Genomic DNA, 14256 nt, shown 5'->3' on the forward strand with positions numbered 1-14256 from the left:
TGAATCCAGCTTGAACCTCTGGAAGTTCTCTGTCAATGTATGATTGTAGCCGTTTCTGTATTACCTTTAGCAAAACTTTGCTCACTTGAGATATCAAAGAGATTGTCCGATGATTTCCGCATTCCTTTGGGTCACCTCTCTTTGGAATGGGCACAAACATTGATCTCTTCCAATCAGTCGGCCAGACAGTTGTCTTCCAACCAGTAGGTATTTGAATTACCCACAGTGGACAGGTTTCAATGGAGCTTCCAGATTAAGACTGACTAGGAAGGAAGATGTGGAGATATAATTTTGGAAAAAATGACCAGTAAAGATCTTATAAATATCAGCAGAAATCTGCCTGATGTAGTGCTGGAAGATGAATCCCTCAGATTGGAAGGCACCCAAATATAACTGGGAAAGAGCTGCCTCCTCGAAGTAGAACCAACCACAATGTCATGGATGGAGCAAAGTTTTCAGAACTTTCATTTGCTGATGGGGCACAACACAAAACTGAAATTAAAACGCTGCAAACATCCATTAACAATTGGGATGCAGAATATATGAAGCCTGAATCTAGGAAAAGTGAATGTTTTCAAAAATGAAAAGGAATGTGTAAAGTAATTTTCTAGGCTTTCATGAGCTGAAGCAGCCTGGTATTGACCATTATGAACTGGACAGATACATGGACTACTCTGCACAGAATGAGTACAAATGGGTATGGCAACACATTTATTGTCAAAAGAATACTTCAGGATCTATTCTGAAGTACATTTCTACCAGTGACAGGGTAATATGACTACAAAGACCGGGTAATATGACCATTTCTCAAGCTTACACACCAACCACTATTGCCAAAGATGAAGAAACTGAAAAATTTCAACCAACTTCTGTAATACAAAATTGCTAAGAAACACAATCAAGATGCATTGATTGGAATGCACTGGTGATTGGAATGCAAAAGTTAGAAACAAAGAAAGAGGAATAGCTGGAAAACATGACCAGGTGATAGAAACAACTTTGGAGATTGCATGATAGAATTTTGGTAGACCTTATGGTTACTTCATGAATGATGTCCTTAAAGTCTTCCCACATGTCTCGTTAGGTCTAAGCGTTTCTCAAACAGAAAGAACTGAAGAAAAAAAGTCAAACCTACAGTTATAATACTGAAGGATTCTATGGGCAAAATGGAGTCCTTGTGTGGTGCTATAGACTAAGCACTGGACTTTTAACCTCAGTGTCAGCAGTTCAAACCCACTAGCTACTCCTTGGAAGCCCTACATAGGGTTGGTATGAATTGAAACTGATTCACTGGCTCTTAACAACAACAGGCAAAATATTGAACAATGCAGGGACAATCAAAAGTAGATGTAAGGAATACATAGTGTAACTGTACCAAAAAGAATTGGTCAACATTCAGTCATTTCAGCAGGTAGCATATGACCAAGAGCCAATGGTATTGAAGGAAGAAATGTAACCTATTCTGCAGATCTAGGCAAAACACAGGGCCCCTGGAATCAACAGAATGCCAATTGAGTGTTTCAACAAAGTGATGCATCATTGGAAGGACTCACTCATCTATGTCAAGGAATTTGAAAAACAGCTTCCTGGCCAACCAATTGGAAGAGATCTGTATTTGTGCTCATTCCAAAGAAAGATGATCCAACAGAATGCAGATATTATCAGCAATATCATTAATATCACACATTTTGGTGATAATTATTCAAAAATGGTTTCAGCAACACATGGACAGGAAACTCCCAGATTCAGAAGAGGTTGTGGAACAAAGAGAGATCATTGTTGATGTCAGATGGATCTTGGCTGAAAGCAGAGAATACCAGAAAGATGTTACATGTGTTTCACTGACTGGCAAAAACAGTCAACTGTTTGGATCCTAAAAAAACTATGGCTAATATTGAGAAGAATGGGAATTCCAGAACACTCCACTCCATTGTTCTCAAGTGGAACCTGTACATAGATCAAAAGACAAGTATTCAAAAGGAACAAGAATATACTGAATAGTGTAAAATCAGGAAAGATGTGTGTCAGGGTTGTATCCTTTCAACCATAGTTATTCAATGTTTACACTGAGCATATAATCTGACATGCTGGACTATATGAAGAACAGGGCATCAGGATTAGAGGAAGACTCATTAACCACCTTTGCTATGCAGATGACATACCACTGCTTGCTGAAAGAGAAAAAGACTTGAAGAACTTACTGAAGAAGACCAAAGACTATAACTTTGCATATAGATTACATCTCAACATCAAGGAAATAAATATCCTCACAATTGAACTAATAAGTAACATCATGATAAACAGAGAAAAGTTTGAAATTGTCAAGGATTTTATTTGGATCCACAATCAACACCCACAGAAGCGGCAGTCAAGAAATCAAAGGATGTACTGATTGGGCAAATCTGTTACAAATGACTTCTTTAAAGTGTTAAAGAGCAAAGGTGTCACTTTGAGGACAAGGGTGGGCCTGATCCAAATAATGGTCATTTTCATTGTCTCATTTGCATGGGAAAACTGAAAAATGAATAAAGAAGAAATGATGGCTTTGAATGATGGTGTTGGTGAAGAATATTGAGAGTATCTTGAAAAACTAACAAATTTTTTTTGGAAGAAGTGCACGCAGCCTTATTGGAAGCAAGGACAAGTCTTCTCACACACTTTAGGCATGTTATGAGGAGAGACAATTCTGAAGAAGGACATCATGCTTGGTAAAGTATAGGGTCAGAAAAACAAGGAAGATGTCAACGAGACAGACGGGCACAATGGCTGCAACACTGGCTAAAACACAGTAATGATTCTGAAGAATGGGACAGGATTTCATTCTGCTGTACATGTGGTCACTATGAATAAGCAAAAAAAGTTAAGGTAGAAACTACATGAAAAATGTGTTGTATACTTATCTTCATTGATAACGAGGAAAGAAAGAAGATTTCAAACAGCAAAATACTATTTATGGGGAATATTTTACTCATGGTCCTCCCTAGACTTAAATACAACCACATCAGCTCCCTAAACTCTGAGAAGGGACGTTTCAGAGGAGCTGGCAGTGACGGCCTTCTCTGCTTTGGGGTTCTCACCTTTAAGATCATTTCCATGGTGCTGTGTAATATAGATAAATATAATAACTCACAAAAAATGGCTGCACATGGTGAAATTAAAAACAGAATTATAAACGATTCTTGCCAAAATACCTTTCATGCACAAGTCATGATTCTACTCAAAGTCACACTGCTTGTTCATCAGGCAAAGAAAGTGGCAGTGATTTTACATCTTGTAACCAACACTTTGGAATAGGTCACAACCATTTTTACTTGTTGTTAAGTGCTGTCGAGTCTGTTCCATCTCACAGCTACCCTGTATAGGGTTTCCAAGGAGCAGCTGATGGATTTGAACTGCTGACCTTGTGGTTCACAGTTCAGTGCTGATCCAACAGCCCCATACCATTTTTACTAGGCTATCACTATTTAAGGGAATTGCTAACATTTTCTTGTTTTGTCTTTTGTGGTATTTCCTGCTCCTGTTCTCTAGACTGTATATTCTATGTTGTTGTTGTTGTTAAGTGCCGTTGAGTCGATTCCGACCGATAGTGACCCTGTATAGGGTTTCCAAGGAGCAGCTGGTGAGCTTGAATTGCTGACCTTTCAGTTCAAACAGCTTTGCAGTCTGGCACATTGACCCACAGCACCACACCAGGATCACCTATATTATATAGTGCCTTAAAATTAAAATCAAGGAGGACTGTTCAGAGATGATCTGACCTATCAGAGACAGTTTACAAAAATGTATTTGATCTAAAATCATAAGAAGTCCAGGGATAGAGAATAATGGAATAATAGTGAAGCAGAATCTATTTTGTAAATTCAGAGGTTATTTCAGATATATGCTCTGACTACAAATACAAATCTACTGAAAACTCTCTAGTTAGGAAAATGTGTTAGATAAATTTATAATTTCCAGTAATTGTTGATTTTAGCCCCAGTTGGAACTGGGAAGTAAAACAAGCTAAATTATAAAAAGTCCCAAAATTCAAATTATGGTATTTAATAAAGAATGAATAGTGGACAAGTAGTAGTGGAAGATGTTTAGGTGAAGCATTACTCTCTCAGAATACTGAATCAATATCCTGTACTAGTCTTATAGAATAGAACTAGACCTCAGCAACAGTTTCCCTAGTGAAGGTATTTACTTCTTGCAGAAGTAGCTCATGCCATAGAATCTCAAATTCTACTTTGGTGCTTTAATTCCAACTGACTGCATCTGGGTTGAAGCAAATCATTCCAGAGCACATCTCTTGCCTTCCTTCTTAATCCCACCTAGTGGAAATGGAATCCTCAAGTGCCTCTTTTTTTTTTTTTAACATCTCTATTACACACTTATTACACTTGCCATTCTAATTTGTTTCATTTTAAACCTGTCCTTCTTCCTTCCTTTGCTATCTTCACTCCAAGAATGGTTTGGGAGTATAAGGGAGTGGTGAAGGCTGAGTAGAAGGAAGCCCTTTTACTTTCTACCCTTCCCCAAACTTTAGCCATGATACTATGAAGAACACTGAGATTCAGGGGTAATAGAATTAATTTTAAGAACCTAAGTCTCAGTGAAGCCACGGTAAAGTTCTTTGATATGAAAGAGAATATTCCAAGCCCAGGCCCCATACCGGCTGGCCATTGTTCAGTAGGTCCTCCTTGAAGCGAAGTTTCCGTTCCAGGTCTTGAATGACAGCATCCTTTGTGCCTTGGATCTCTTCATCAGAGGCTATTCTAGCAGTTCGACCTGCTTTCTTTGGAAATCCCCTGCAGGACAAAAACACAAGGCCGTTTAGTCAGTTGTCAGGCATATAAATCCGAACTGAAACATTCAAGTCCAACAAAGGGATAGACAGAACAAGGAGTCAGCATGTCACTCCCATTCTTTCTTTATGGTACAGCTACTGAAACTAATTATGGAAAGAATCATAAAAGCTAGTTTCAGCAGCTCAGGTTATATTAATTGGAACCAGTTTTCAGAGACAGTTCAAATATCCTAGTGTAACACTATACGATAAGCAATGAACTCCTAACCACAAGGTCAATGGTTCAAACCCACCAGACGCTCCTCAGAAACCCTATACAGGGTCACTATGAATCAGAACCAACTCGACAACACTTAACAACATACCTCAGTGGAAAGACTTCTGCTGGCATAGTGGTTATATGCTCAGCTGCTAAACGAAACGTTGGCTGTTTGAACCTACCAGAGGATCCACATAAGATGTAGCAGTCTGCTTCCATAGAGATTTACAATCTTGGAAACCCCATGGAGCAGTTCTACTCTGTACTGAGTGGAAATTGACTCATAGCTATAGATTAGTAAGTGGTAAATTCTAAGGATAGGGAAACTTTCTGTTTTTGTCTCAAGGAGGCAGCAATGGAAAGTGAAAAAAAAAAAAAAAGGATGTGATTTGTAATGACACAGGTTTAAAATTTGGCTTTGCCTTGTCATAGGTTTTATTTATTTATTTTTTAAAGATTTTATTGCGAATTGAGTGAGGGTTTACAGAGATGTTCAACTTTATATTCAAGAGATCATACCGTTCACTTCATGGCTATGACTGCAATCCCATCCATAAAATAACAGTTTTCCCACTTCTTCTCTGTGGTTCTTATTTCCATTCCACCCTCTTTTCCATTCCTTCTCAACTTTGTCCTTAGGCAAACACTGCTGCCTTTTGATCTTGAATGATTGCCCATTCCATGGTATACTGATATGAACTGGATTGCGAACCACAAAGTCCATGGTTGGAGTCCATTAGCTGCTCCAAAGGAGAAAGATAAGACTTTCTGTTCCAGCAAACATCTGGAGTTGTGGTGTGGTGCTGCAGGATAAGCCCTGGACTGCAAGGTCAGCATTTTAAGGATTGAGTGAAAGTTTACAGGGCAGATCATCCATTTTACATTCAACAAACCATGCACCTTGTTTAATTACAATGATTACATTTCCCTCCAATAACTATCACTTAACAGTATTTCTCTCTATTCACTTTAGCTCTTTTTTTTTTAAACACTCAGGTATATATAATAATTTATACCACCAAAGGGCACATTCTGAAAATCTGCCTCCTGGCCACCATCTCTTAGTCCCTCTCTTCCCAACAATCTAGAGTCCTCAGCTGGCTCCCTCTCTACATGTTCCCAGCTCTGCCTCCATCTCTGGCATCGCTGCTTCTCTGGATAAGGTCCCACGTTCCACTTGTGCTCTTCTCCCTTGATGGTCCTAGGGTCCTTTGTTTCTGAACTGTAAGATTAACTAATTCCTTGTTTTTGTTACAAAACTTCTACCTTTACAATTATGACAGTTGCAATTAGTCATGATAACAATTACTCACTATTGAATCATAAGAATCTTATCCCCATCTCTTTTAACCAGACCCATCTAGACACGATGAAAACTATTCAGTGGTGACTCTTTCTTCCTCCCTCCACTATTAAACTAAACTTCCCCTTGAAGCCTTGTAAGCCAGTCACTTCGTGCCTTTATTGCCCCCTCATTTTAGGTATCCAATGTCTAAGTTACCCATCCCTATCCACCCTGTGTACAGAGGGGATAGCATTGATACTTAATGTGAAGACTTCTTCCCTCTCTCTTGGTAGTTAGAGTTACTACCTTCATGAGGATAGATCAAGTTCATCAAACTGTAGCAATTTATCTGCGTTTCCTTTATCAAAAATTGTTTTGTTCTTCTTGTTTTTTTTTCTTAAATGTTTTATTGTGAATTATGTGATAGTTTACATGGGAGAACATTAATTTTACATTCATTCTATCGTATATTGTCTCGTTGCCATGGTTACAATCCCCTCCATGCAGCACTTCTCCCCCCCACCCGTACCCCCCAGGTCTTCAGCACACAGTCGCTCTCTCTGGATCGATCTAAAGTCTCCAGCTGCTCCATCACTCCACGTCATCATCTCTGTCTCCATTTCAGTCATCACTGCTTCTCTCTTTCTTTCTTTTTTTTAAATCTTCCTCTAGTCAAGTTCTGATTATTAAGCTATCTAGGCTAGGTCTACCTATGTGTAGCGTAGTTGTTACGAATCAGGCTGCGAACCGTAAGGTCAGCGGTTCGAAACTACCAGCCGCTCCGCGGGAGAAAGATGAGGCTTTCTACTCCCGTAAAGATTTACACCCTCGGAAACCCTGTACAGGGTCGCTATGGGTCGGAACCGACTCGATGGCACTTAACAACAATAACAACAACAAAGGCTAGGTCAAGTGGGTACTATCTGAAACTTTGAGTGTTCTTGTACACCTCCTCTCACTCCATATCAGCTAGATGCTTCACTCTCAGCTCTAACCCTCTGTGGCTTAGTCCTTGTCCATGGGTTCAGGAGTCCCCAGGTATCCCACATTTTGGACCAACCAGCCCTTCCTCTTCTCTCTCACATCTCCAGGTCAACGGGAGTCTATGGAATGCGATTAAACTCAGCCCATTTCTTCATTGCTTCTAAAACTATTTTTTCAAATTATTTTATGAAACCAATTTACCTACTATATAATTCTTCAGTCTTATAACATATATATGGAGTCTTGGTATGGTACTGTATATGGAGTCTTGGTATGGTACTGTAAGATGAACACTGGACAGTTAACCAGAAGAACAATGGTTCAAACCCACCAGTTGCTTCTTGGAAACCCTATATAGAGTGGATATGAATTGGAACTGACTCAACAGCACTTAATAACCACAACAAAACATATATATCTATATTAAACTCCTTATGTATTTATATATTACATTTCATGATACAGTATTATATGTATTTCATGATAAGATATTTCTAAGGAAAAAAAAAGTTTCTTGTAAATCTGTCAAGGCATCACTGCACTGATATGATAAAGCACCAGTAAAGGCCAAGGACATAAATAAACATTAGGATTCTGCTTCTCCCCATTTCACCCATAGTGCTGGGAACAAACCAAACATTTAAGTCTGAAGAAAAACACATGAAGAGCCAGGAAGAACAGTTCTGCAGCTCACTAGTATCAGCACTCTTAGTAATATCAGTAAAATCATGGACTACTGAGGTCCAAGTTCCTGATTGTCTTCCCAACAGCCATTGGTTCTTTCTGTCGAATCTCTGTTTCCTCGCTGAGCCTTTTTAAAAAAAATTTGTTGGATTTTCAACCTTTAATGCACCTAGAGGAGACAGATGGTCTCAAGCTATTGGATAGGGATTAGTTTATTCAGTGGCATGTGATATGACCAGAAGAGAGCGAGGCATCCTAGTTAAAGTGTTTCCATCTCTTTCTCTCTCTTTTTTTTCTAAAGAAGAAATGCCCTTCCTTCTTTCACCGTGGCATTAATATAATGCCAACACTACAGCCACTCCGTGACCATGAGGGGATAACTCTTACCATACCAATGATGAGAGACTGCAAAGATGAAGATAACCTGGGTTCCTGGAAATATGTGTGTGGGTGTAACACAGTGTTAATCTACCATGGAACAGCCCTAGCTCAGACTTGTTAAGGAAGTCAAAAGAACCCATGCACTTAACCTATGTACAGTTGAGTCTTCTGATATCTCCTTTGGAAAACAGCCTAACTGATAAAACTTGCTTTTCCAGATCCTTCCTTCCTAATCATTTGCTCCTGACATTCAAAACAGGATGACACTGGACTGTTTCAAAAACAAATGGAAAAAAATAAGAATATTGTGATATCCTGTATTCATCATATCAAAGATGAGTAAAACCTTATTTTTTACTAATCATATCAAAGATGAGTAAAATCACTGGGAATTGACTATGATTTCAATAAGCTGAGCAAGAAATGTAAGATATGTTGATAGCAAGTATCACAGGAATGATGACTTATGACTTCTGTTTTTATTAGCATGTAAATCCTTAACAAAACTGTGCAGTTTGTCCACTTCCCTCAGTCCGGCACCCCTCTTCCCGGCTTTGTCTCAAGGCTCAGTCATTAGCCTTCAATGTTTCAGTTAAAGGTCTCCTCAGAAAGTACGCCCTGACAAAAGTTAACCCATCATGGTTTTCATTTATTTATTTATTTATTTTTGTCATAGCACTTATCACACTTTATTAGTTATGTTCTTTTTTTTTTAATGGTCTCTGCCCCTCATCATTTAAAAATTCTACATGAATGCACATAAAAAAAGAGGCCGTCATTAGAATAGAATCAAAGGATACTGAATGGTTTATAATAAAGAATGATGTACACTAGGGTTGTATTCTTTCACCATACTTTATTCAGTCTGTATGCTGAGCAAAGAATCTGAGAAATTGGATTATATGAAGAAGAACAAGGAATCAGGAGTGAAAGAAGACTCATTAACAACCTGCGATATGCAGATGACACAATTCTGCTTGCTGAAAGTGAAGAGGACTTAAAAGACTTATTGATGAAGATCAAAGACTACATACAGCCTTCAGTATGGATTACACCTCAATGTAAAGAAAACATAAATCCTCACAACTGGACCAATAAATAACATCATGACAAATGGTGAAAAGATTGAAGTTATCAAAGACTTCATTTTGCTTGGATCCACAATCAACACTCATAGCAGCAGTCAGAAAATCAAATGACCTATTGAATTAGACAAATCTGTTGCACAAGACCTCTTTAAAGTGTTCAAGAAGAAAGATGTCAGCTTGAGGAGCCATGGTATTTTCAATCACCTCCTATGAATGTGAAAGTTGTACAATAAATAAGCAAGGCTGTAGGAGAATCAATAACATTTGAATTGTGGTGTTGGAGAATATTAAAATACCATGGACTACAAGAAGTACAGACAACTCTATCTTGAAGAAGTGCAGTCAGAATCCTCCTTAGAGGCTTGGATGGTGAGACTTCATTTCATATTTTGGACATGGTGTCAGGAGGGACCAGTTCCTGGAGAAGAACATCATGCTTTGTAAAGTGGAGGGTCAGCGAAAAAGAAGAAGGCCCCCAAGGAGATGGATTGACACAGTAGCAGCAGCAGTGGACTCAAAGGTAAAAACAATAGTAAGGACGGCACAGGCATGGGCAGTGTTTTGTTTTGTTGTACTATGAGTAGGAACTATGAGTGGGTACTGACTCAACGACACCTAATATCAATAAGAGAATGTATGTATCTCCACTTCTAAACTTTCACTATCTCCTTTAAGGCAAGAAAAATTGTGTTACTACCATCTGAGTCTGAAAGAAATCAGATCACATGAAAAAAGTCAGGCTCAGGTCAAGAAAAAAAAAGACAAATTTGTAAATAAAACTCTGCATTACCTTTGACTACAGCCTTAGACCTGAGAAACAGAAGAGCTAGATACTGAACTCACCTGTAAGGTATAATTGAAGGTGGCTAGCTCTCTGTGACATCAGATATTATTAAGAGTTCCCATGATTACGCTAAGCTTGAACAACATAAAGTAGTTGCACAACTGTACAAAGATGCATAGCTTTTAAGGACAGAAGTATTCCCTGTGTTCCTGAGGCAGACTACACTGAGAGCACTGTTCTCCACACAAATGAGAAAGAAAGGGGCACCTATCAAGGGTGAAATGGATCAACTAAGTGTCAGGAGCACAGGAATGCTTTTTGTTGTTGTATTTTAAAACACAGTCAAACTTCTTTTCAACAAGTAAACACTACAGAGCAAGTCCTACTGCTTAGAAAGCATTTTGCAGTACAATATACTTTCAGGGGACTTAGAACAACTGCTTGGGACAGCCATTCACTTTGGTTTGGGTCTCCACCACCCAGATATTTCAAGCTGAAAAAAAAATAAAAAATTAAAGTACTCTTGACCCAAGTAAAAGCCGTAACCATTCAATATTTCTCTTAGCAAGCCAATTACCTAAACATATCAGTATTGTTGTTGTTATGTGACGTGGAGTTGGTTCCGACTCATAGCGACCCCTGTACAGGGTTTCCAAGGCTATAAATCTTTACAGGAGCTGAACGCCTCATCTTTCTCCCACGGAACAGCTGGTAGTTTCGAACTGCTGACCTTGCGGTTCGCAGCCCGGTTGGTAACCACTATGCTACCAGAGCTCGGTATTACCAGCATTAAAAGGGCAAGTACCTAATCCCTGTTTTCCCCATATTTTTAAGGAATTACTTTCCTTTAAGGTACATATATTTTCTTGCTCTTGAACAATTCACTCTGACATGAAGTCAATCAATTAAAAGACTTTTAAATGTCTAGTAGTCATTCCATAAATACTTATTGAGTATCCAGCGATGTTCCAGAATAGAGTTCTAGGCCTACAAGTCAATATATACCCTGTTAAGTCTGGAATGAAACCATTGGTTTCAAAGATAAGTGATGCTAATGACTGATGACATCTATACTGGAAATTTCCATGCAGAAGTAGAAAAGGAAATTAATAAAGAAAAATGTCACCACTATAGTCTCGACACTATTTTATGTGATATGGAAAAACAATCAAATTCTGAAGGATAATTCTTGATCACAATAGGTTCACAATTAGTTGAGGAATAAATTGAGGAACAAACAATGTAGTACTAATTTTAAGTGCAAAGGGATTAAAAAGAGATGGAAAACAATGCTGGCTAGAAAGACTGGAGAAGATTCTATGAAGAGGCAGTAGTATCTAAGATAATCCAAGTATCTAAGACAGTGATTAAAGATGTACACAAATGGATTTGAGAAAAGGAAGGGATGAGAAGTCCGCATGGATAAGCGCACACAACAAGAAGTCTTTTTTCATCACTTAAATTCTGTGTGACTTTAGACTTGTTACTTAACTGCTATAGGCCTGTATCCTCCTTTGCAAATCAGGGGCATTGATAGCATGTGTCTCATTAGTTGGGGAAAGTACACGAGTTACTATATATTAAACAGAGTTATTATATATTAAACACTTAGCAGGGGCCCTGGTGGCACAGTGGGTTAAGTGTGGGCAGTTCAAACCCACCAGTTGTTTCTCGAGAGAAAAAGGAGACACAGCTTGCTCCTGCAAAGTCTACTTTGTCCTAGAGGGTCACTAGGACTTGGAATCGACCCAGTGGCAGTAGGTTTGGTCTTTTTGGTTTAAGCACTTATCACACAGTGCCTGGCATAGTAAGAGTGGAGAGGCAAACAAACAAATCCCAGCATGGAAGTGAATCACAGAGAAAAGACTTGAGGGAAAACAGCATGAAAGAGATGAAGGAGTTAAAAATGTGCCAAGAATTCTTGTCTGAAGTTTTACAAGAATGTGCCAATAACCGCTTACTTTTTTATGCTCAACTCTGTTCCAGATGCTGGGAATAGAGTACTGAATAAAACTAAGTTACTACATTTAAAGAGATTATATTCTACAGTGGTGGTGGCAAAGAGGAGATGGGGGGAAAAAGGAACGGGAGAAAGCACCTATCAGAAGGTAGTAAGTGCTAAGAGATGACAAGTGTATGAGCAGCTGACTGTATCAGACTGTGTGGTCAATCAAAGCTCAGAGGAATCAACACTAGAGCTGAGGTCAGAATGATAGGAAAGTGTTGGCTATGTGGACACCCACAGGGAGAGCCAGGCAGAACAAAGGGCCTACTGCAGAAGGAGCCTAGCAGGGTCAAGAGATGGACACTGAGATTCTGAAACTAAAGAGCTTCACACACAGTATTTCTCTTATTTTAATATGGAACCTTTTCTTTTTTTCAGAGGGTATCTCATTGGACTGTAATTCAGATAAACTTTTAAGAAATTTGATTAAAAACCTTAGGATAGGATTTAGGGTCAGCTTAAGTTTAGTGTTAAGACTCAAAATGGAGTATTTGGAAAGAGGAAGTACCAAGAAAGAAAAGTAGTGATAGGAATTTGAGACAAAGTTTTGGCAACCGAGTTAGCTTTCTAAAAAACTAATTCTGTACGGGGGCTTAATATAAGATGGTTTTAGGTCTGCTCTCACAACTGGTACCTACTTTTAATAAACGAAAAAAAGCATCTGGTGATAAAGAGATCATTTCCCTTCGTAATGATTTGTATAATTTATTTTAAAAAAAACACAAACGTATTCAAAGTAAACTGTTACTAATACCAGAGCTCTTCATACTCAAGAGTCAAACCTTAACTGATAAACAATTCATAACAGGCCTCCCACCGTCAATACTTAAGTGTGTATACACTGTGCAAAAGACATTACTGATCTGTTTACTTCAATAGTAAGTCACTTGCCATTTTAAAATAATATTCATGTGGTTGAGGATAAAAACATCTCAGGCATATACATGAGCATCTGGAAGGTAAAACCTCCCAGATTCAACCACAGCCAAATCCCAAGAGTTTTTTTTTTTTGTTTTGTTTTGCTACTGAATAACTTTAAAAGCATCCTTCTCTTGATATACTTACTCTAGGTCAAGCCTGTCAGTATATTTCAGAAAGTCAAATCTCTAGAGTACAACACTGATTTAAGAGGTCATGTGTCTGTCTAGCAAAGATTTTGTTTCTTTTCTTTATCTACTAAAAGTCTTCTTTTTTTCCTATTCTCTTATTAAGTGAAATGTGAAGATAATGAAATTCTACAATCCTTTATAGAGTTAGTGAACTCCTCAGCACACTGACATTGAGATATCCTTCATATTCAAGAACATAACATATTAACTAATTAGTTAAGAGCCCAATATACACAAGCTCAGTTTGAGTATGTTGTTGCTGTTAAGTGCTGTTGAATTGATTCTGATGCATAGTGTTTCTGCACAGGGCTTCTAAGAAGCGGTTGGTGGGTTTGAACCACCAACCTTTCAGTTGGCAGGCCAGTGTTTATCCTACAGCACCACATCAGGACTCCCAGTTTGTGTATTGTTTTCAGGTACCATCGAGTCAGTTCCGACTCATAGCGACCCTGTATGGGGTTTCCGAGGAGCAACTGGTGAGCTTGAACCACCGACCTTGCAGTTCAAATGGCTTTGCAGTCTGGCGCATTAACCCACAGTGCCATACCAGGACTTCACTTTGTATAGCCACTCTAAATTTTTTTAACTGATTTTTATTATAAAGATAAAGCTAAGGCACTAGGTACAGGTATTGAATACCTTAAGCTCTTCTTTAAAGGCAAACATCAATTATTTTCTTACTTTGGGTTTGCTAAATAAACTCACACATGTGCACGTTCTACACCTATTCTAGGGGGGGATTTCTCAGTAAGCAAGGTGAGCACAGGCTTACTTGTGCTTACTTGCTTTACCATAGTTAAATCCAAGTGAAATGGTTCACCACAGATGAGTAAGTAAGCCAATGCTTACCTTGTTTACTGAGTACTATGTTCTTGGTTGTAAACTTGA

At 38.5% G+C, this 14256-nt stretch overlaps 1 protein-coding gene across 1 annotated transcript in view; it reads right to left on the bottom strand.

The window, feature by feature from the left end:
- Nucleotides 1-14256, bottom strand: part of PALLD (palladin, cytoskeletal associated protein) — a 646823-nt gene that overhangs the window by 52879 nt on the left and 579688 nt on the right. Inside the window, exon 11 of the mRNA XM_006864536.1 lies at nt 4655-4790. Within this exon, the coding sequence (XP_006864598.1) occupies nt 4655-4790 (136 nt within the window). The remainder of the gene's footprint in view (nt 1-4654; nt 4791-14256) is intronic.

The sequence above is a fragment of the Chrysochloris asiatica genome, unplaced genomic scaffold, assembly GCF_000296735.1.
Source record: "Chrysochloris asiatica unplaced genomic scaffold, ChrAsi1.0 scaffold00066, whole genome shotgun sequence".
Lineage (NCBI taxonomy): Eukaryota > Metazoa > Chordata > Mammalia > Afrosoricida > Chrysochloridae > Chrysochloris > Chrysochloris asiatica.